Here is a 21,697-nt window from a genome sequence, read left to right on the forward strand (position 1 = left end):
AGTTAACAGTGCGTAAAGCGTTAAAAGATGTACTAATCTTTGGTCAGCCCTTGAGTGCATTTTTTATTGGAGATTTTGTTAAATAGTTCAAAATGCAAATGTTTTCAGCAAGTGGTAACAATCTCCCTAAGGAAGGGGGATGTAGAATATGCAATCGTGTTCTGTCACTTTAAGCTCCACACTCATGGTGATGAAGGTGCATCATGTCTGTTTTACCTGTAACTTGGTAAATAAAAGCTACATGTTATCGAGCGTGAAGTCCGGCCTTACTGCTCGTCATTCTACGCTTAGTGACGCTTAGTGACAAAGTGCAGCTTTGACTGAGACGGGTTTCTCCCAAGGTTTTTTCTCCATTTATTTATTATTAGAGTTTGGGTTCTTCGCCAAACTTGCTCACCTGAAGACATTTTTTATTAGACATTATTTATTATTTATAAGAATGATCTTGTTTGCTCTATAAACACCATGCACTGTGCTTATACCTTTTCTCGTTTTCTCCTGTAAAGCTGCTTTGTTACAATGCACATTGTGAAAAATGAATAAAATAAATGAGTAAATTTAATTTAATAACTGTAGAAATTTGTCTTCCCAGTTAAAAATGCATGAAAGGTCTCAAGACGGCAAAAATAATAATATCAAAGTGTAAACAGATGTTGTAAATAGTTTGTTCGTGAATTTAGTTTTTTTTATTTGTGAATTCATTTGTATTTCACTTTGAGACAAATTATTTACAGACAGTAGGATGTAACATACAGTTTATTTTAAAATTACATTTTATAATTACATCAACTCTCTTGTGTATATGCGTGTGACTACCGGCTGCAAGCCAATTTCTATAGTTTCAACAGTTGAATTTGAATAATTTTCTTAGAGAAAAACATTGTTTTTGCTTCAGAAGACAGGTTACAACATTATCAACATCCTTTTCTGTGCTCTCTGTTTATATTAAAAAATATGATAAACTAATCATTTTCTTACACAAACATATTTTTAACTTTAAAAGACATAGTGTTAATGAATTGTTTAACTTTAAAAGACATGGTCTAAAGAATTATGACAATGGATAGATATAATTTGTGTAGCTTCAAACATGTGCCTCCATGAAAAAGAATTACAAGGCTCTGGATATTATTTTTTAAACTCAAATAATGTCCTGCTGAAGAAAAGTCTGCAATGGCATCAAAACAAGTAAACTATTTGCATATCTATTTCATTGATAAGTTCAAGAACTATTATCTGGTGGTCCTCCATCTTCGCTACAGAAACTCTTCCACCACACCTTGATCTACAACAGACAGACACAAATGTGTTTAATCCATAATGACTAGAAAACGACCAGGAGTAAAAAGCACTTGCTTTATGGCAATGTTTCTCTATTCTGGGGACTAATTTTGCTTTAATGGATAGTCATATCATTTATTTGTTGCAATGTTAAAAATACTTACAATGAGAAATAATCATTTAAATATTTATTCTGAATTGAATAGGTGAAAACAACATTAAAAGAAATAATATAATAGGTGATTGTCTTTGCCAAAACAAAAGCCATATAGTGATACTATTCACAACATTATATACAGTGCGTGCATAATTATTATGCAAGTATGATTTAAATATAAGAAAGTATTTGAAAATTGTCTAACAATATTTAATGCCTTTTTGCCTGTTTTGTGATAGGACAGTGGAGAGGTGCCAGGAAAAAGCTGGGTAGAGACAGGACAGGAAGATAGGCAAAGAACCACTCAAGACGGGAATCGAACTTGGATCACTGCAAAGCATACTGGCCCTACATGTCAGCACACTAACCACCAGACTGTTGGTTGCCGATAGGCAAAGACAGCTTTGCTACAAGATGTGTGGCAGTGAAGTTCCTTGTCCTCATAAAGTCTTTTGCAAGAGTTTGCATGTTCTCCCTGTGTAAGCGTGGGTTTATTCTGTGTACTTTGGTTTCCTCCCACAGTCCAAAGATAGGCAGGATAGGTTAATTCAGGATTCCAAATTATCCCACCCCTGACTTGTGTATAGAACAGACTGGTGTAAAGATTTGATTAGTTCTCGCCATGAATATAGCCTTAGATTCTGCAATGGTGTTAAGAATAAAACAATAAATAAATTATGTTTTTTAACTGAAATGAGACAATCTCGATGACGTATGCAGCCAACAAATGCAATCACTGCAGCCTTTGAATTTTTTTACAACAACAAAATTGTGGCCAGTGAAAATGCGGCTTGGCATGCAACTTTGGAAAACAACTTGCCACTTTGGCCGATGAGCAAAAACTTTGATGTAAAGCCCTGACTATAACCAACACTTAGTTTTGGTTCCCCTCCTGTCAAACCAGAGAACTTGCATAATAATAATGCACACACTGTAATGTAGATAATAAATACTCTCACATATTAAAGCAATCAACTAATCATCATGAAGTGAGTGCCCCCCTCACATTTTTGTAAATATTGTATTATATCTTTTCCTGTGACAACACTGAAGAAATTACACTTTGCTACAATGTAAAGTAGGTAGTGTACAGCTTGGAAATTTGCTGTTCCCTCAAAATAACTCAGCACACAGCCATTAATGTCAAGCCGCTGGCAACAAAAGTGAGTACACCCCTAAGTGAAGATGTCCAAATTGGGCCAAAAGTGTCAATATTTGTGTGGCCACCAATATTTTCCAGCACTGTCCTACCCTCTTGGGCATGGAGTTCACCAGAGCTTCACAACGTGCCACTGGATTTCTCTTCCACTCCTCCATGATGACATCACAGAGCTGATGGATGTCAGAGACCTTGCGGTCCTCCACCTTCCGTTTAAAGATGCCCCACAGATGCTCAATAGGGTTTAGGTCTGGAGACATGCTTGGCCAGTCCATCACCTTTACCCTCAGCCTCTTTTGGGGTCAATATCATGTTGGAATACTGCCTTGTGGCCCAGTCTCCAAAGGGAGGGGATCATGCTCTGTTTCAGTATGTCACAGTACATGTTTGCATTCATGGTTCCCTCAATTAACTGTAGCAATTTTCTCATAGCCTAGGCCATCTTTTTGTAGAGCAACAATTCTTTTTTTCAGATTCCCAGAGAGTTCTTTGCCATGAGGTTGAACTACCAGTGAGCAGTATGAGAGAGTGAGAGCGATACGACCAAATTTAACACACCTACTCCCCATTCACACCGGAGACCTTGTAACACAAAAGAATCACATGACACAGGGGAGGGAAAATGGCTAATTGGGCCCAATTTGGACATTTTCACTTAGGGGTGTACTCACTTTTGTTGCCAGCGGATTAGACATTAATGGCTGTGTGTTGAGTTATTTTGAGGGGACAGCAAATGTACACTGTTATACAAGCTGTACACTCACTACTTTGTGGTAAAGTTTAATTTCTTCAGTATTGTCACATGAAATTATATAATAAAAGATTTAAAAAAATGCTAGGGGTGTACTCACTTCTGTGAGATACTGTACGTGATCATATCTGGATATGCGTGTACCTGAGGAGACAGTATCTATAACAGTGGTCCAATGAGAAAGCTTAGTAACTGCCTTGGGTTTCCACTTCAATAAAGTAGTTATGATAGGCTCATCTTGATCAGTATCTCCTTTCACCTATAGAATCCAGAGAATAACAGCATTTGAATGTCTCATATTCTTGGTGTCTCAAACAATGTGTGTGAAAAATGTTTCAGTGTCTTGCTGAAACATCTGGTAAAACATAAAGAGACATACCTGATCTATCTGGAAATACTCTCCATGCTGCTCACATCCACTGTTAAATACATATTTCCCTGGACCAGATGGCTAGAAAAGGTAAATAATACTTAAAAAATGTTTATTGTGTAAAAGAGGTACAACTATTTTTTTCAAGAATGCAGATAATATAGTATAGCAGTTCTAGTTTTGCTTTATGAAATTGGTTTCTCATTAGACATTACATGGCAATCCCAAACACAGTATCAAAAAACATCAAATTAAATATTGTTGCATTTTTATCAGTATTATAAAATGGATGAGATCTATTGCCGTTGACTAATTATATTTTGTTATATTAATTATTAATTCTAATTTCATATGTGCTTTGGATTTTTCCTGCTGTGCAAGACACTATCAGAACAAGACTGCAACCACATCCCTATACCCGTTCAGAACAACTGATTTAGAGTGTTACTTACATTATTATTAACAAAGTTGCCCTGATATCTATGGTTGAGATGGATAAGCTCTCCAGCTGACTCAATTTTACCCATGATCCATGAGCCCATGTACTGAGAGTTTGTATCATGATATATGTATGTACCTTGACCATGTCTAAAAGAAAAGAGGTAGATACATTTACTGCATAATTAAGCATGTTCTACATTTGAATGAATGAAACTTAATTCCTTGTGTATATTTTCTAATATGCATAGAAGAGACCGACAGTTAGATTAGATCACTGAGAATGGATATGCTGTTGAGCTACAGAGTTCAATTGCAACATCACCTTTGATGAGATAGCCATTCACCATTGTAAATGTCTCCATTAGGGTATGTGTAAACACCGTGACCCTGACGCAGATCATCCAACCAACTTCCTGAGAAAGAGCCAATCCATCAAAACCTTTTCTCATTTTTGTGAATTTGTACACATTTTTCATTACTGTCACCACAACAAATTAAAGTTGAATAAAATCGACATATTTATTTGGGGTTTTTGTTTGTTCCAGTTTTGCTTTAAAGTCATGAAATCAAAACTAAGCATTCTTGTTTATATATATTATTGCAGTCTGGATAATGCTTATTTCTATTATATTAAAACTATTTTTTAAGATATTCCTTAGAGAAGAGGAAGAGATGCTGGAGTAGTGTTTGGTTATCAGAGTTCGTAAAGATTTGACTGAGCTACGCACTAAACTACTTTCACTTTCATCACAGTCCTACAGATGGTAAAAAGAATTCAGCTTCACAGATTCTAAGATCACCAACGGTCAAATAACAGCTTCCTTGACTGTAACATCGGCTGTGAAAGCTGTTCTGTGTAATACACTGAGATCTAATTGCCCATGATCCCATTTTTTAACCTTTAGTAAGTGTGTAATGTTGCTATTAATGATTGAGGTTTGCACATCCCCTAGCAGACCTCCGTTACACTTCGATCGATCCACATGTTATTAACTGATAAAGTGAAGTTGACACCATTGTTACTGTTTATTGCTAAAAGTTTATGAATACACGTGCACTGAGAGGTTCACCGACCAATCACAACAGCCTGAGAAGCGGAAGCTCGCTGATATGGTATGGATGGGACATCTTCCCACACACACTCTGTGCGGGGAACCAATCACCACAGACGTGGTCAGCAATCAGAGCGTTTCGGAAGGAAGGACTTTATATAGACCAGGACGAAATCCAGTCGTTTTGTTAGAAGAGGGATAGCGGTGAACAATAAACTTGAAATATAATGCTTTTTTATTTTTGAAACATGAACATCCATTGTTAAACCCCCCAAAAACATAATCAAAGCCTCAAAAACAACAAAAGACTGGCTCCTTTAAATGCTATTTTTATTTTATAAATAAATGCTTCTCTGATTTAATAAATTTAACTTTTCAGTGTTTTTTGACGTTTTTTACCTTACATTACATACAACATTTACATGCAAGTGACAGTTGTATTTTGATGTGTCTGACTGTTTACATGCCAATGTCGTCTAGGCAACGCTCATTTCCCCTCATTCATTTGCTATTCACTACTTTTCGATAAGAAAAACTGATTTTGTTCTTCAAATAATGTGACAAAAACAGAACACAGTTTTTGAGAGACAACATTTTCTGGGATTTCTGTTAAATAAAATGCACAAACCAGAAGCAATAATACACAACAAATGGAGAAGGACTGGATCTTCATGGAACATAAAATAGTTATTATGGCTTAATTTCCATATTCCCATTTATTAGGAATATGGGTCATTGTGGATGAGACAATTCATTTAATCCACCAAATATTAACATCTGAGTTCACAGTATGATGAAAACCTTTGGTGAAATCTTTTTTTGTTTATTGTTAAGTTGACCATAAGTTGACCATCCTGCATATTATTATAATTAGTATTATTTAAAATAACATAACCTTACCTTCATATTTGGAACCATCTGGGTAATAAAATACACCTTGTCCATGTTTTAAATTCCTATACCATTCTCCAATGTATCTGGCCCCATTTTTGAACTTGTATGTGCCCTATAAAAATAGCACATAAGTGTTACCATACGATAACATAAACTTTGAAAGCATTCAACAACCTTAAAAGAGATGGAGAATTTTGGGTAGAGTTACCCGGCTAGATCTCTTGCCGTTTTTATACGCTCCCTCGTAAGTGTCTCCATTAGGTAACACAGACTTGCCTTCTCCATGTCTCTCTCCAGTTTCATTTCTATCCCCCTCATACTCCTGCAACACAACTACGATGATCTGCTGCAGCACTGTGCACAAACTGTGAATCAAACATAACCATCAAACCACTCACCCCCAAGGAACCTTTCTCGTCGTCAAACTCTTCAGAACCAACGTCGGACATTATAAAGTTTAGGCTGATGAGCAGATGAAATGGAACAACCCCAAAAGCAAATTATCAGTTCAGTGTTGTTGGCTGCTACCATAGAAACAACGCCGAACGGTTCACCCGCCTCTGGTTCACCGTTGCTTAAAAATTGAAGCCGGTTTTCAAAATAAAGCATTTATGACACACTATCATTGTTATGTTCATTTTAAAATAAGCATACAGAGGATGTCTTAGAGAATGAAGAGTCCAGAGCTGTAATGTTGGCAAATGTTTGCTTCTGAATAAAGTGTCCTAATGATTTAATGATGATTATGATTCCTTATGATTTCCTTATCCGTTTGATTTGTTTAACATGGTTTCGTTAATATTTCTTTCTTGTAATTGTAATTGTTTTGCTCATTCATTTTTTTTGCTTACATAAAGCATTATAGTGTTTAATGGTAATGAATTATTATCATAATTATTATTATTATTAAAAGTAGTAGAGGTAGTAATTTTCCCGTGTATCAGTGGTTAGAGGATGACGCTAGCAACGCCCAGGTCATGGATTCGATGCCAGGGGATTGAACATAGTCAGAAACAAATGTATAGTACAATGCAATGTAAGTTGCTTCGGCTAAAACTGTCTGCCAAATGCATAAATGTAAATGTAGTAGTAGGAGTGGTGTGACTTTTATTTTGACAGGTGCACAAGAAACCTCGTGAAAGTCATGTGATCTGTGTTTTCCGAAACAAGGACGTGACTAAAAGCTACACATCTGGGGTTTAAACAGCATACTAATGTTTCAGTACAGATATTCTGACATTAAGCATTCGGTGAATATTATTTACGCTGTTCTTCATTTATGGATTCTGGTTATACCATGTAACGTTAGTGTTCATGGAACGAACACTTGGCCAGTGCCTTACAAGTAAGCTGCCGACAAAAGCCTGACATTAACGTACATATTTAAATGAATTTGTTTAAGACAAACTATGTGTTTTATGTCGGATTTATTCAGTTGTTTGACTATAAATTGAGTTCTCAGTATCCTCACTGCTAAAAGCTGGGCTCCACACTTTCATTGTTGTTTAGGAGACGTGAGACAACATGCAGTTTTTTAAAGACAGTAAAAGGGAAAAGAAAAGTGTGATTTCGTAGTGGACAAGCTTGTTTACTAATAAGTGCTGAATATGTGTTCAAAAATATGCTTGATCTTAAGAACGTTAGTTGATAAATGCACTAAAACTGTAACAAATGCTTTCGCTTTTTAGGGATAAAAGCCAACCTTCTAGGATATAAAAATGCTGTATTCATGCAGGACTTTCGGATTTCACAGTCTGCACCCTAAGCAGTTTCCGGTTGGGGAGATTTAAGCAGAGAGAGGAATGGAATAATGTAAAATAAAAAAAAATGCAAATGCTGTACATTGCGGTTGTGGTGGCGAGAGGAAGCCCCGTGAAGCATTGAGCCTTTTCAGCCAAGTGGTTCACAAAAGGGTTAATTTCTCAATGCTTCATTTGCTCACAATACCGTTTGCTGGCCAAAGAATGTAAAACAAGCAGATACATTACAGATGTGCCTGATGGGGTCTGTGATATACTTTATTTTGCGCCAGTTAAGACTTAGTAATAACGGTGAAGAAAAATAAATTTCCACATAGACTAATCCACTTATATAAATATATGTATTTTCTGGTGGTATATCGTTTTTGTATAACATAACTGTCTGATAAACGTATTGGCTTAAAATGAATGGGGATCTCAAATTGGTCATAATAGGCAGAAGGTGTAATATCATTATTCTAAAACTGGAAATCGTATGAGCTTAACTGGGCAGACTGCAGTGAATGTGCTTGTGCAACTTGGTTTATATTGCTGTCAAAATTTAGCGGCAAGATTCAAACCCCTTACCGAACCGATGCTTCAGACGTCATCTATGACGTCATTGGTCTAAAACGGTACATTTAACTATTTTCTAATTTTTTTATTTCTCTCTGCTTTAAAGGTAACCCAGCTAGCAAAAATATGTGACTGTTACGTAATGTCTACGTAATCTTTTGACCAAATTTACGTCGTGCCGACCGGAAAAGTGAAATTCCTGGATTTGTTGCCTCGCGTAATGGCGTAATCTGCCGGTTTTGGTCACGTCGTGACAACGTAATGGATAAAAATTAGTGATGGGAACGAGTTAGTAATTTAAATATTTTACCCAAATTTCTTTGTGCGGACATACAGCAAAACTTTAACTTGTCCTTATTTGCCCATAACTATTTTAGAGACTTTTAAAATAACATATAATGACACAGACTCAGAGTTGGAATACTTTTCATTTATATAGATAAAACCATATTAACAGCAACCAATCAAATCGCGTTTAAAACAGCATACAGGCATGTTTAAAAACATTAAAATGAACAACAAGTGTTTGTTCTGATACTTAATATATAACAGATTTATTTAAAACTTTATTTAAAACAGCATCGAGCATGATTCACGGCAGATAATTACAGAAGCATAAATATAACAAAAAAAACCATCAACTATACTTAATGTGATTGCTGGTCTTTTAATGCAGAGTTATCATATGTCCTCTTCAGGGGCCGTGTAGTGTCCCGTTGCCGTGTTTAGTGTTACTCTTAACGGCCACCGGTGCCGTGTACCAGAAAAATAATAAAATGAAACCTAAAGCAAAGTTTTTTTGCATGCATATTCTCATTTAGTTCCGGAAAAGCCGCTTATTCATTGAGCAGTAATGAGTACTTCCTAATTAAAGAAATTTCCTCTCAAAGGAACTTTAATTCCTGTCAGTACGAAGCCCTTCCAAAAAGCGTTGTTACTGCTGTCAGACGACATTCTGTCAGAATATACAGTCATGTCCATAAATATTGGGACATCGACACAGTTCTAACATTTTAGGCTATATACACCACCACAATGGATTTCAAATTAAACGATCAAGATGTGCTTTAACTGCAGACTGTCAGCTTCAATTTGAGGGTATTTACATCCAAATCAGGTGAATGGTGTAGGAATTACAACACTTTGCATATGTGCCTCCCACTTGTTAAGGGACCAAAAGTAATGGGACAGAATAATAATCATAAATCAAACTTTCACGTTTTAATACTTGGTTGCAAATCCTTTGCCGTCAATTACAGTCTGAAGTCTGTAACGCATAGACATCACTAGACGCTGGGTTTCATCCCTGGTGATGTTCTGCCAGGCCTCTACTGCAACCGTCTTCAGTTCCTGCTTGTTCTTGCCGCATTTTCCTTTCAGTTTTGTCTTCAGCAAGTGAAATGCATGCTCAATCGGATTCAGGTCAGGTGATTGACTTGGCCATTGCATAACAGTCCACTTCTTTCCCTTCAAACTCTTTGCTTGCTTTTGCAGTATGCTTTGGGTCATTGTCCATCTGCACTGTGAGGCGCCGTCCAATGAGTTCTGAAGCATTTGGCTGAATATGAGCAGATAATATTGGCCGAAACACTTCAGAATTCATCCTGCTGCTTTTGTCAGCAGTCACATCATCAATAAATACAAGAGAACCATTTCCACTGGCAGCCATACATGCCCACGCCATGACACCACCATGCTTCACCGATGAGGTTGTATGCTTAGGATCATGAGCAATTCATTTCCTTCTCCATACTCTTCTCTTCCCATCACTCTGGTACAAGTTGATCTTGGTCTCATCTCTCCATAGGATGTTGTTCCAGAACTGTGAAGGCTTTTTTAGATGTCGTTTGGCAAACTCTAATCTGGCCATCCTGTTTTTGAGGCTCACCAATAGTTTACATCTTGTGGTTAACCCTCTGTATTCACTCTGGTGAAGTATTCTCTTGATTGTTGACTTTGACACACATACACCTACCTCCTGGAGAGTGTTCTTGATCTGGCCAACTGTTGTGAAGGGTGTTTTCTTCACCAGGGAAAGAATTCTTTGGTCATCCACCAAAGTTGTTTTCCGTGGTCTTCCGGGTCTTTTGGTGTTGCTGATCTCACCGTTGCTCTCCTTCTTTTTAAGAATGTTCCAAACTGTTGTTTTGGCCACACCTTATGTTTTTGCTATCTCTTAGTTGACAGTAACATATTCCAAATGCAAATAGCACACTTGAAATGAACTCTGGACCTTTTATCATTGAAAATTGGGAATAGTGAGGGAATAACACACACCTGGCCATGGAACCGCTGAGAAGCCAATTGTCCCATTACTTTTGGTCCCTTAACAAGTGCATATGCAAACTGTTGTAATTCCTACACAGTTCACCTGATTTGGATGTAAACACCCTCAAATTAAAGCTGGCAGTCTGCAGTTAAAGCACATCTTGTCTGTTTCATTTGAAATCTATTGTGGTGGTGTATAGACCCAAAAATGTTAGAATTGTGTCGATGTCCCAATATTTATGGACCTGACTGCAAGTCAAGAAAATCAATCGAACTTCGTTTTCTACAAGTATTAAACGACAAATGAGAAGTTAAAACTTCTCTAAAATAAAAGTCTTACTTCTGAGAAACTATCAGTAATCCTTTTGCACGCAGCTCTGCTGGGCACGCGCTGTTCTGAATTTGAGCGCGCAAGGGGCGCATGCCAGTTACAAATTTTTGGCGCGCACTGTTACATTCACCCAACAGTGAGCTGCCTGCATGTTGCGTGTTAAATATCGCTTGGCTTATTTGATCAACAGATGTACAATATCCTGAATAAAAATGTTTTAAAACGCATATTTAAAAAGTAAACGGCATGTAAATCATTAATGTAAATACATTTTTGGTTGGTAATGACATTGCGTGCTCGCAATGCAGAGTCGGCTCCAGAGCAGATCTACTGGAGGGGCATTGGGTCATCGGCGGGGGGGGCACTGCCGTTTGAGAAATATTTTGACGCAGTGGCCACATGATAGTCTAACACAGCAGAAATGTTATAAAAGACGAAACATGTTTTTTTATTTATTATTAATTGCGAATTTCGTTTATTCTTGCTGATAATTTCCATATCATGTCACTTAGTCGAGGCAATGTGGTAGCCCTATGCACACAGTCACACACAACGGAGACGGAGGGCTGTTGTGGAGGCTAAATGCAAATAAATGCAGTTAACCTAACTCTGACATGTTACCTTTTTGTTAATCCGCCTCTCCGATCGCGGATAATGTTAGCTGTAACAGTTTGCTCTGGTCCATTTCTCACAATGATGAGACGCCAAAGTTATTACGAAACGTTTTATTAATCTCGTCAGCGAAAGCTACATCCATCACTTTACCACTTGACAATCACTTGAACTCCCGGGTGATTTCACGAACTTATAAAGAAAACAACAAAACATCTAAAGCAGCTTACACTCCTTTTCTCTGTCTGCTACTTTTGAGCTGAGAAGCCAACTGTCCCATTACTTTTGGTCCCTTAACAAGTGGGAGGCACATATGCAAACTGTTGTAGTTCCTACACCATTCACCTGATTTGGATGTAAATACCCTCAAATTAAAACTGACAGTCTGCAGTTAAAGCACATGTTGTTCGTTTCATTTGAAATCAATTGTGGTGGTGTATAGAGCCCCTTTAAAGTTCAATCCCAGATAAAAGGGGATCTTAATATAAACTATTAAAACTAATTTCGAATACATTAACTTTCTCTAGTTTATTTATAAGATTTTATATTTCTTCTAGTAGTTATAAGGAAATTTGGATAAAGGGATTTTGTTAATTATGGCCCGAGCACTGGTGATGTGTGGTATTCCTCCGTTTGTTATAATCTTCAAAATGAATCAGGTTTTTGAGAGCCTTAACATGTTTGAAAACTCATGAAAGTTTGCATAAATGTCTGAGGTGGTGAAAATGTACATCTGACATGGGTTTCAGAATTAAGTGTGGCAAAATGGCTCTAAAGCGCCACCTACAAAATTTCAATTATGCAGCCCTCATGCTGTGTGTGGGCCAGTGGTGGTTAACAAATATGAACCAAAAAATATGACTGACTGGTATACGGCACTCATAAGCGTGTCCAGAGTGGCCGCTTAAATAATAAGGAGAAAATGTGTTGAAATTGATGAATATAACACAGCAGTGGTTACTGTTTGATCTAGTATGTCTGACTGTGCTTCATATATAGATAGAAGGGAATGTTCTATTAATTAAACAGGCATGTCTTGGTTTATGAAATACATGTTTGTAAAGAGACCTATCACACTCCCCTAACAGGCATGGAACTTATCTATGATACTGCATAATTAGACTTTTTGTAGCTTCAGAAACAATTCAAATTAAAGCTGCAATCAGCATTTATTAGGTCCAGACATCCTGGTGCACATTGGGGATGCTGGTGTGAAGTTTGAACATCCCTAACCTCACAACAAATTCTAAACGCATTTTCACCACCTATGACATGCACCTTTCAGTAAGAATACTTCAATAAAATTTGTAGCATGTTTAGGCTCTCAAAAATTTGATTATTTTTAAAGATTATAACAAACGGATCAATTCCTCACATCACCATATTTAACAACATCCCTTTATCTAAATTTCCCTATAAATCAAAGAAATATAGAATCTTAAATAACTATTCAGAGCAAGTTAATTGGTCTCAACCCGATCATTTTTAAAAGAACCATTTCAGTGTCCTTTTGGCATTTGAGTTAATGTTTATGCAGTTGTATTGAAAGAAGGTAAAAATGATACATTTCTAGGTTCAACATTATTTGTTCTTTAGACACTCCTCTTCAAAAGAAAAGTACCCGATTTTTGGAAAATACCCACATGTGGTTTTTATTGTATGAAAATGTGTACATTTTAACAGTTTTCACATGAAGCCACATTTAGATCCCCTTTTCTCTCGGACTGAATCATATGGTGCCTTAAAAATGTTATCCCAAAAGACAAGCTGCTCAGTTACAAGAATTTAAAAGGACACCATGATATCTCTAATGGTTTTGGAGTTGCAGTCATGCAAAAAGTTTTAAAAGAACACAAAAAATGCCCATTCTTCATATTTTGAGCTGTCACTATTGGCATAAAATGCATCATGAATTGCTAAAACTAACAGATTTCACTAACAGATATACCGATCTCGGTGTAAAAAAGAAAGTATGCTGATGGCATATTCCTACAATGTATTTTTTTTACCCTCTCTAATAAGGCTCCAAATTTCCGCTGAAAATTACAATTTTTACCTCCCTCTAGAAATTTATTGATAACTTAATTAATATTAATCGGTGGATTGAATATTTTGGCTTTCATCACTCCAGATGTTGGTCTTGCTTCTGTAAAAATAGGAAAAAAATTATTTAACATTTGCGCCGGGGAAATAAAGTGGTTGATTTGACATGGAATCGCCAAGCTTTCTTATAATCTCATACAACAACAAATCACTTTTTTAGGAGACTTGACAGACGTCCAGATGTTGAACCTTACTGCCAGGCTTTATATCCATTCTGCCCCACTGGAGATCCAGACGGCCAGATACCATGCATGAAAGCTTCTGATACCATCTCAGTGTTCCGGCTTCAGGCTCCTGTGTGGGAGTTTAAATATGGTGATATGTTGGGAAAGCTTGTAAGTGCATTTATTAAATAGAAGGCCTGTTGTCTGCATGCTATATTACATTTAGTCTAATCATGAGTTTTGTACTGTTTAGCATATCATGCATGATGCCATTGGCTTTGGAAGTGCGGACACTGGAAGAAACTTTACTATGGAATGGTATGAGCTATTCCAGCTTGGGAATTGCACTTTTCCACATGAAAGAGAAAATGTAAGTGCACCATTTTGGTGTAACCAAGGAGCTGCATGCTTCTATGAGGGAATTGACGACAAGCACTGGAAACAGAATGGGACTCTGGAGAAAATAGGAGAGATTTCAGGTAAAAAAAATCAATTATAAGCAGGGCTTAATAAATATGGTGTGAATTGTTGTTATTTTCTATAGACTTTCGACTTGCTTTGTAATTTAGTTTCCTTTCAATAGGTGAGATGTTTAATGAGATGGCACTGTGGGTTCAAGACGACAATGAAACAGGTGTATATTATGAGACTTGGACTGTGAAAACAGACCCTGGAGCCAATTCTACAACATGGTTTGAATCCTACGATTGTTCCCAGTTTGTGCACCGTACATATAGGAAATTATTGGAGCTAGGTGCCGTTCTGTTGAGCAAAACCCAAACCAATTATACAAAGATCTATTTGTACAGTGGAGAGCCTGTTTATTTGGGAGATGATGCTATTTTTCAACAGTCTTCAACAAAAGATCTTGCTACAGATATCAAAAAGTTCTATCATTCATTTCGCCCCCACCAGTCAGTTTTGGAAGTTATTATTAGTTTCTTTGAAGCTTATGAAGAGACAATCCTTGAGAAGACATTTTATTTGTACTACAACTCTGCATATTGGAAATTGCAGATGAAACATCCTTACTTTAGAATAACCTACGAGGAGATCCATTTACCGTAATGCCATACCAGAATCTTTGCTACTAAAATTGTATTTTCTATAAACAATGTATTTCCATTTTCATTGTCACCACCACATTGTCACCAGATAACTTAGGAAAACATTGCTATTATTATGCTATATTGATTTGTATATTGATGTTTACCAAATACTGAGTTGTGAACTTTAAGATATGTTCTAATGTAATAAAGTGTTTCTTGTTGCTTTACTTCTTGACTTGGTATCATTGAACAACATTCAGAAAAGTCTGCATTAATGTTTACTTTGCCTTTATTTAAACATCAAATACCTGATCATTATTTACAATGCAAATAAATGCAATCCTTCTGATTAAAATTTTAATAAGCAAAACAATGCTCATTTGATATTCCTGCGAAACTACTAAGCATTTACAAAAAACCTGTAGTAAAATGTAGTTTAGGTCTAACCAGAAATGCAATTAGCAAGTGAAGGATATACAGTGTGAATAAATACAGAACACAATATTAGGAAATACTACACAATAGGCATGTACTATAAAATATATCAGTCGGTATGTACTATGAACAGTATAAACAGAAGGCTATATACTGTGAACATTAATGTACAGGTGGTTATGAACAGATAACAATATAGACTATACAATAGTGCAAGTGACTTGAGTGTGCATTAGTTACAGACATTAGCTATTAAAGTTACAGTGCAGTAGATGAGTTGATGCGGTTATTAAAGGTACGGTGGAGTACATGGGTTAATGCAGTTATTGAAGTTATAGTGCAATAGATGAGTAGATGCAGTTAGTTATGCAATAGATGCAGTAATGCAATAGATGAGTTACAGTGCAGTAGAGAAGTTGGTGCAGTTATTTACAGAGAAAGCAAGACGTTTCACATGGTATTTTAGAAACAGGGAGTTCCTTAAAAAAAGGATACTTTAAACTAACTTAATTCGGTCATGGACAAATAGATGAATTGGTTCAAAATAATTGTGTTAACTTGTTTTATAAGTAAATTGAACAAGCATGAAATGTTTTTGGATCTACTCGATTGAAACATGTTATTTTAAAATGTAAATATAAAGTTAATCCAAAGCATAAATCCGTTTAACACAATGCAAAGGTGTTTGAACATAAAACCTTATACAATGGCGTTAAAACAATTGTTTAAATAAAGGAACGCTATCTTAAAATCTTTTTGTTTTAGTGTAAAGGAATTTTTTTTCACTCCAATTGAATTGAAACAATTGGTCAGCTTGGTATAAGGGTAGTTTTACATACAGTATAAAATGTAAGATGTATTTAATATATTGTTTATATTACATACAATCATCATCTATGCAAATACAAGTCAACATTTCCTTTTCAATCAAACAGTAATCAGTCAGCAGAATTCTTCTATTTCCTACCACTCTGATTTACCCAAACACTTAATTCTAAACCCATCACATGCATGACTTTATATTTTACTAGAGTATACCGTACTCTCTTTTCTGTCGCAGAAATAATAATAATTGTTTTCCACTCATAATTAGATGTGAATATTTAGATTAGGTACATATTAGGTGCATATTGTTCACTATATATAAAATGTTTTACAAAAGCACTGCAATACCAGATTGTGATAGATGGTAACTTCACCCAGTTAAAAGTTAAGTTTACTTTATCTTCTGCAATTTTGTTATTAAATAGATTTGATTTCTATAAGTTACAAAAGACACAACACATTGATTATGGTTTGAAATCTTTATTTGAACAATTGTTTAAGTTGGCGCGCACTTTAAATGTATTGTTTAATACAATTTTCTTACCGTTTGTGTTGCTGAGAGCTGCAGAAGTGGCTCGTTGCCAAAAGAGGTCTGGAGGAAACCCCTACCATATTTATCATTCCGGCCGAAGAAGCAGCCAGCTCCATTTTTGTTCCTGTCATGGGGATGTTTGAATTGTTTTGTTTTCCTTTTCTAAAGTATGAATAATTTGGGATTTATTGGTGGTAGTATGGATTTAAATATTATGTTAAAAAAGAAGTATATGAGTATGTGTGGGGTATTTTGTGTTGTCTTTGCGTAATTGCCATTATGTGTTTACTATGTTTCCCTATAATTATTTATCGGTGATGGGTCGCCAGTATATAAGTGTCCTTGGATAAGTGTGTGGGGCGGTCGTGTAGTGTGCTGGGGTTCAAGTCGGTATCTGGATTTTTGAGTTTTTTTCTTTTTCTTCCACCATTTATTACTGTTATGATTTTTTTTTATTGCTTGGCTCAGCTTTTCATGGAAATTGTTTGACCCTGAGCTTACCATGATAAAATTGATGGCACACTCTTGATTGTCCTCAATGTAAAAATATGAATCTCAACATCATACAGTTACTGCTTGACATTGGTCAAATATACAGATGCTGTGAAAACAAAGATTCTAGACTCAACTTAACTCAACTTTATTTATATAGTGTCTTTTACAATTTCCATTGATACAAAGCAGCTGTACTTGAGACATATTGACTATAAGCAAAACAACTAAAGTCATATACCAGTAAAAACAAGGAAAAGGTTGAAAACACAGAAGACAGACATACCCACATCCAAACGCTCCGCACACACAATATGCACACATACTTATAAAACATTGACATAGACACACACACGCACGCACGCACACACTCACAGTGAAAGCACACATTTAAGATAAAGGAGAGAGAAACACAGGTCAAACAATAAATGCACTATACATTTCTATAAGCAATATTAATTATGTAAAAATTCTAAAGCAGCCCCCCCAGCCAGGAAAAATTGCAAAACAGCATGCAAACGGTGACAAAGAACCAAAAACTCCAATCGAGAAAAAAAAACAGGGGGCCAACCAGGGGATTGTTCCTGGTTCCGCTTGATCTAACTAATGCAACCCTCAGAGGATTTATATTATGGAAGTGTAGTGTATGCAATATTTAAAATATGCGTCTTTAGTCTAGATTTAAACTGACAGTGTGTCTGCCTCCTTGACAGTGCAGGAAAGACTATTCCAAAGTGTAGGCGCTAGATAGGAAAAGGATCTACCACCTGCACTTGATTTTTACATTCTAGGTATTACCAACTGACAGGATGCCTGAGAGGGTGATGCACGTTGAGGACTGTAATACAATAGAAGTTCGCTCAAATACTGCTAAGCTAAACCATGTAGATGCGATGCGATGCTTTATAGGTAACCATTAGAAGGTTGAAAGAACCGGGCTAATATGCTCATACTGTTTTGTACGTGTAAGAACTCGAGCTGCCGCATCTTGGACCAGTTGGAGTTTTTGTAATAAGCCTGCAGGGCAAACACCTAACAGTGCATTAAAGTAGTCTATTGTTGATGTCATGAATGCATGAATGAACTTCTCTGAATCTGACAGTGACAGCATATGACGTAGTATAGATATATTCTTAAAATGGAAAAGCGCAATTTTACAAGTGTTGGCGACATGACTCTCAAATGAAAGATTACTATCGAGATTACAAGAGAGTCATTGAAGGCCATTTCTACGGCATCTGTATCGTTATCTACATGGATGTTAAAGTCACCAACCACAAGGACTCTATCTGCGGCCAGTACTAGTTCTGATAAGAACCCACCAAATTCTTTAATAAAATCTGTGTGGTGCCCCATATACAATAGCTAGAATACATTTGTAAAAAGTTTTGTACTAAGTATTAGGTGTTGATACCATGAAGTACCATGACTTCAAAAGAATTGTATTTAAAATTAGACTTCTGGGAGATTCTTAAAGCTGAGAGTAGAGTACTGAGAGTATTGTGTAGTGCAGCGACACCTCCCCCTCTGCCTTTTAGATGAGGCTCGTGTTTATAATAATAATCTATGGGGACAGATTAATTTAAAGTAAAATAATCATCTGGTTTTAGCCATGTTTCTGTCAAACAGAGCTTGTCTATTTTATGATCTGTTATCATATCGTTAACAAAAAGTTTTTTATTAGAGAGATATCTAATACTGTATTTAGCAATCAGAGTCGTAATTGTTGATAATCTGTATTTTATTCATCTTTGATTTGTTTGACATTTATTAAATTACTTTCAAGAGGTTTATGCATTATCTTATGTTTTCTAATCGGGGGGACAGACAAAGTCTCTATTTTATGATGTTTGGGAGAAGAGATTATTAGATGTTGTACATTTAGTGTATTCTGTGCATTCTGCAATGTGAGACGGCAAACAAACAGTTGGTAAAACCATTCTGTCTGCTCCCTGACCTGGGCCCTAGAGAGTCATGTTTTAGCATTATTAAGACTGATAACTAATACAGAATTTAAGATTTATTTTAACATAACAACATCATCAGGGCACTTATTGCAAGTAAAATAAATAATACTAAAGGAAAGCTTGCCAGTTTGTGATTTTAATGAGTTGAATGATATGACCTTAAAAACACAGTGGAACCTTTTTATTTGTTAGGATAAAAGAAGACACAGATTAAAAATAAATGATGAAATTTCACTTTCAGTGTTTCAACCCCCAAAAAGCAAATTGAGATGTAACCCAAACTCCTTGGAGAAAAAAGAAAGGTATAAAAACAGAATCCATTGCAGATGTTTTATACACTGAGGTTAATACGAAAAAGCAGTCCATAATATTGTTATTTGCATAAAACAGAACATTTGCTATGACCGTTTGAATGAATGGTGCATCTTCTTGCTAGAGATGTAAAAAAAACTGACCACACAGATCACTTGCTGTCCTGTCACTTTCATTCACAAAGTCTCAGCAACTCACTCGAGTTGTATGTAATTATTGGTAACTGTCTTTCAGAAAAGTCACTTTGTGATTTTACTTTCACATTTACAAACTTTATCTTCCAGTGATTATTGTCCTGTGGTGATCGAATAAGCCCAAACACTTGGTCAAAAATTCCAAGAAAGGCATTGTCACGGTGGATGGTTCCTGCTACTGCCACTAACACCAATCCATGAGATGAAGAAATACATTTTAATCCAAATCCCTCCAGGTTTGGACAGAAGGACAGACGTTCTTGTCCAACAAGAGCGTAAAGCCGCTGACTAACCAGCTCTGCGCCATTAAACTCATCTACACGCTGCTCTCCAGTGCATAAGAGAAGGTTTAGTCTTACATCAGGCCAGAAATGCTGAGGACCCCACTCCTGTAACACCTGCCCATGTGTGGGGTTCTGAGAGTTGAGAAGGCTGAAGAACCACTGACAAAACTGCTTACCCAAAGCTGTAAGGTCTGATAATCCATCTCCAATCTCACGTGAAGAAACAGTGTTCTCAACCATCTGTTAAAACACAGACCAGAAAAAAGCCTAGTATTAATACATTTAACTTTTTTAGAATTGTGACATCCATTTCATATAGGAGTGTATATAGGAGTGGATATTTTACAATATGATGTTCTTTTAATTCTTTTCGTTGAGGAGTCAAGACGCTACCTACTCTGCGCCAGCGCGTCACGTGTGCTTATCTCAAATATGCAGTAGAGAGAAGTCTTATCATATTAAAGCACCTTATTTTTCTTCACAATCACTGTTAAAACAAAGCAAACTTGGAGCGTGACTGCTGGCGAGTCGCCTGAAACTCATTAAGGTTACAAAGGAAAACACAAACGTTTTTATATGCCAATGTTAATTCATCCGTGAAAGCGGCCCTGCAACAATGTGTCATGCATTCTGACTTCTTCACCATGTTAAACGTGCTGTCTTCTCATGCTTAAACAAAAAACGATTTGGGCGTGTCACGTAGTATTTCTGTGCTCGACACACTCCTCGAGCAATGGTACAGGTTAAGGAAAGCTTTTTCGAACATAAAAAACTGTTTCGCAACAACTTTTCTTAGTCCCTTATTTGACACCTGGCACTGCCACATGAGAGAGCAGGAGAAGGAGCATGCACAGACGTCATTTTTACTTGTAACAGGAGATAGAGAGAGCATACGTGTGCAAAGTTCAGGTGTTTGTTAGTTCACTGAATTTGGGTGATGAATGTTATATAAACAGTGGATATAACGCTGGATTTGGAGATCGTTTGAAACTGATATATGGAGCCGTCCCAGGGCTAAAAGATGCCGGACATGAACCACATGCGGTGAGTGAAACTGATGTCTGTGTTTTGTTGACAATGATTGCGCACGTGCTTTGGTTGCTTACCCCTCCCCCTGCACATGCCATATGTTTTCGGAAAACAATCGTAAAACTGTATCTATCTCTTATAAATGTGATCAAACTAAATACTCTTCGAAGAGTATGCAATACTATTCTATAGGTACTCAACATTAATATGAGATTGACAGAAACCCTGTGTGTTACGCCAGCTGCTGAGTCACGCAAAATGCAACAAAAAAAGTATGCCTAAAGAAACCAGCGCTGTACCAAACTATGGGTCGGCGATACAGTCCAAATTATAACACAATGTTTTAAATCCATTTGAGGTAAAGTTATTTATGACGATATAGACAAAATATGGAACAATGATTCATTGGTGATTGAAACTGGCAGGCAGTAGTATTAATGAGTGCAAAAAAAGCCATGTTCCATCCTTTTATCATACGGTGGCAGCAGCAGCAATATAGTGCAATGGTAGTGACTAGGGATCACACTTTTTGTGTACCTCGATCCGAGTCATTTTATTTTGAGTATCTGCCGATCCTAATCCCAATCCAATACTTGTATTATCCTAGAGCAGTGGTCACCAACCCGTCGATCGCGATCGACTGGTAGATCTTTATCACTATCCCGGTAGATCTCGAGAAT

General features: G+C 36.5%; 3 protein-coding genes across 5 annotated transcripts in view; 1 reads left to right on the plus strand and 2 right to left on the minus strand.

Moving 5' to 3' along the window:
* Positions 1–743: 743 nt before the first annotated feature.
* rsph1 (radial spoke head component 1) lies at positions 744–6,694 on the minus strand. Of its 3 annotated transcripts, none has more exons than XM_056755838.1 (8): positions 6,504–6,694; positions 6,331–6,438; positions 6,112–6,217; positions 4,482–4,572; positions 4,171–4,306; positions 3,728–3,799; positions 3,493–3,607; positions 744–1,285 (listed from the first exon to the last, which is right to left on the minus strand). In XM_056755838.1, the coding sequence occupies exons 1-8, from the start codon at positions 6,552–6,554 to the stop codon at positions 1,257–1,259; spliced, it is 708 nt and encodes a 235-aa protein (XP_056611816.1). In that variant the 5' UTR covers positions 6,555–6,694; the 3' UTR covers positions 744–1,256. The 3 variants fall into 3 exon arrangements, with proteins under 3 accessions (XP_056611816.1, XP_056611815.1, XP_056611817.1); XM_056755837.1 differs by having other exon boundaries at positions 6,314–6,427; positions 6,504–6,689; XM_056755839.1 differs by having other exon boundaries at positions 6,331–6,427; positions 6,504–6,661.
* Positions 6,695–7,246: 552 nt separating this feature from the next.
* Positions 7,247–15,174, plus strand: cln5 (CLN5 intracellular trafficking protein). Its single transcript, XM_056755879.1, has 4 exons — positions 7,247–7,450; positions 13,895–14,069; positions 14,152–14,377; positions 14,482–15,174. The coding sequence occupies exons 1-4, from the start codon at positions 7,320–7,322 to the stop codon at positions 14,964–14,966; spliced, it is 1,017 nt and encodes a 338-aa protein (XP_056611857.1). The 5' UTR covers positions 7,247–7,319; the 3' UTR covers positions 14,967–15,174.
* A 1,546-nt stretch (positions 15,175–16,720) lies between these two features.
* Positions 16,721–21,697, minus strand: part of c8h3orf38 (chromosome 8 C3orf38 homolog) — a 48,060-nt gene continuing 43,083 nt past the window's right edge. The window contains exon 3 of the mRNA XM_056754819.1: positions 16,721–20,228. Coding sequence (XP_056610797.1) covers positions 19,683–20,228 — 546 coding nt within the window. The 3' untranslated portion in view covers positions 16,721–19,682. The remainder of the gene's footprint in view (positions 20,229–21,697) is intronic.

Source organism: Triplophysa dalaica, chromosome 8 (assembly GCF_015846415.1).
Source record: "Triplophysa dalaica isolate WHDGS20190420 chromosome 8, ASM1584641v1, whole genome shotgun sequence".
NCBI lineage: Eukaryota > Metazoa > Chordata > Actinopteri > Cypriniformes > Nemacheilidae > Triplophysa > Triplophysa dalaica.

Coding starts and splice junctions, on each gene's coding strand:
- rsph1 (XM_056755837.1), bottom strand. CDS start 6,554: ATGTCCGACGTTGGTTCTGAAGAGTTTGACGACGAGAAAGGTTCCTTG. Junction 4,573..6,111: donor AGATGGTTCCAAATATGAAG/GTAAGGTTATGT, acceptor GCTCTTTCTCAG/GAAGTTGGTTGGATGATCTG. Junction 3,800..4,170: donor GCAACTTTGTTAATAATAAT/GTAAGTAACACT, acceptor TACCTTTTCTAG/CCATCTGGTCCAGGGAAATA.
- cln5 (XM_056755879.1), top strand. CDS start 7,320: ATGTTTCAGTACAGATATTCTGACATTAAGCATTCGGTGAATATTATT. Junction 7,451..13,894: donor ACTTGGCCAGTGCCTTACAA/GTAAGCTGCCGA, acceptor TCACTTTTTTAG/GAGACTTGACAGACGTCCAG. Junction 14,070..14,151: donor GTGATATGTTGGGAAAGCTT/GTAAGTGCATTT, acceptor TGTACTGTTTAG/CATATCATGCATGATGCCAT.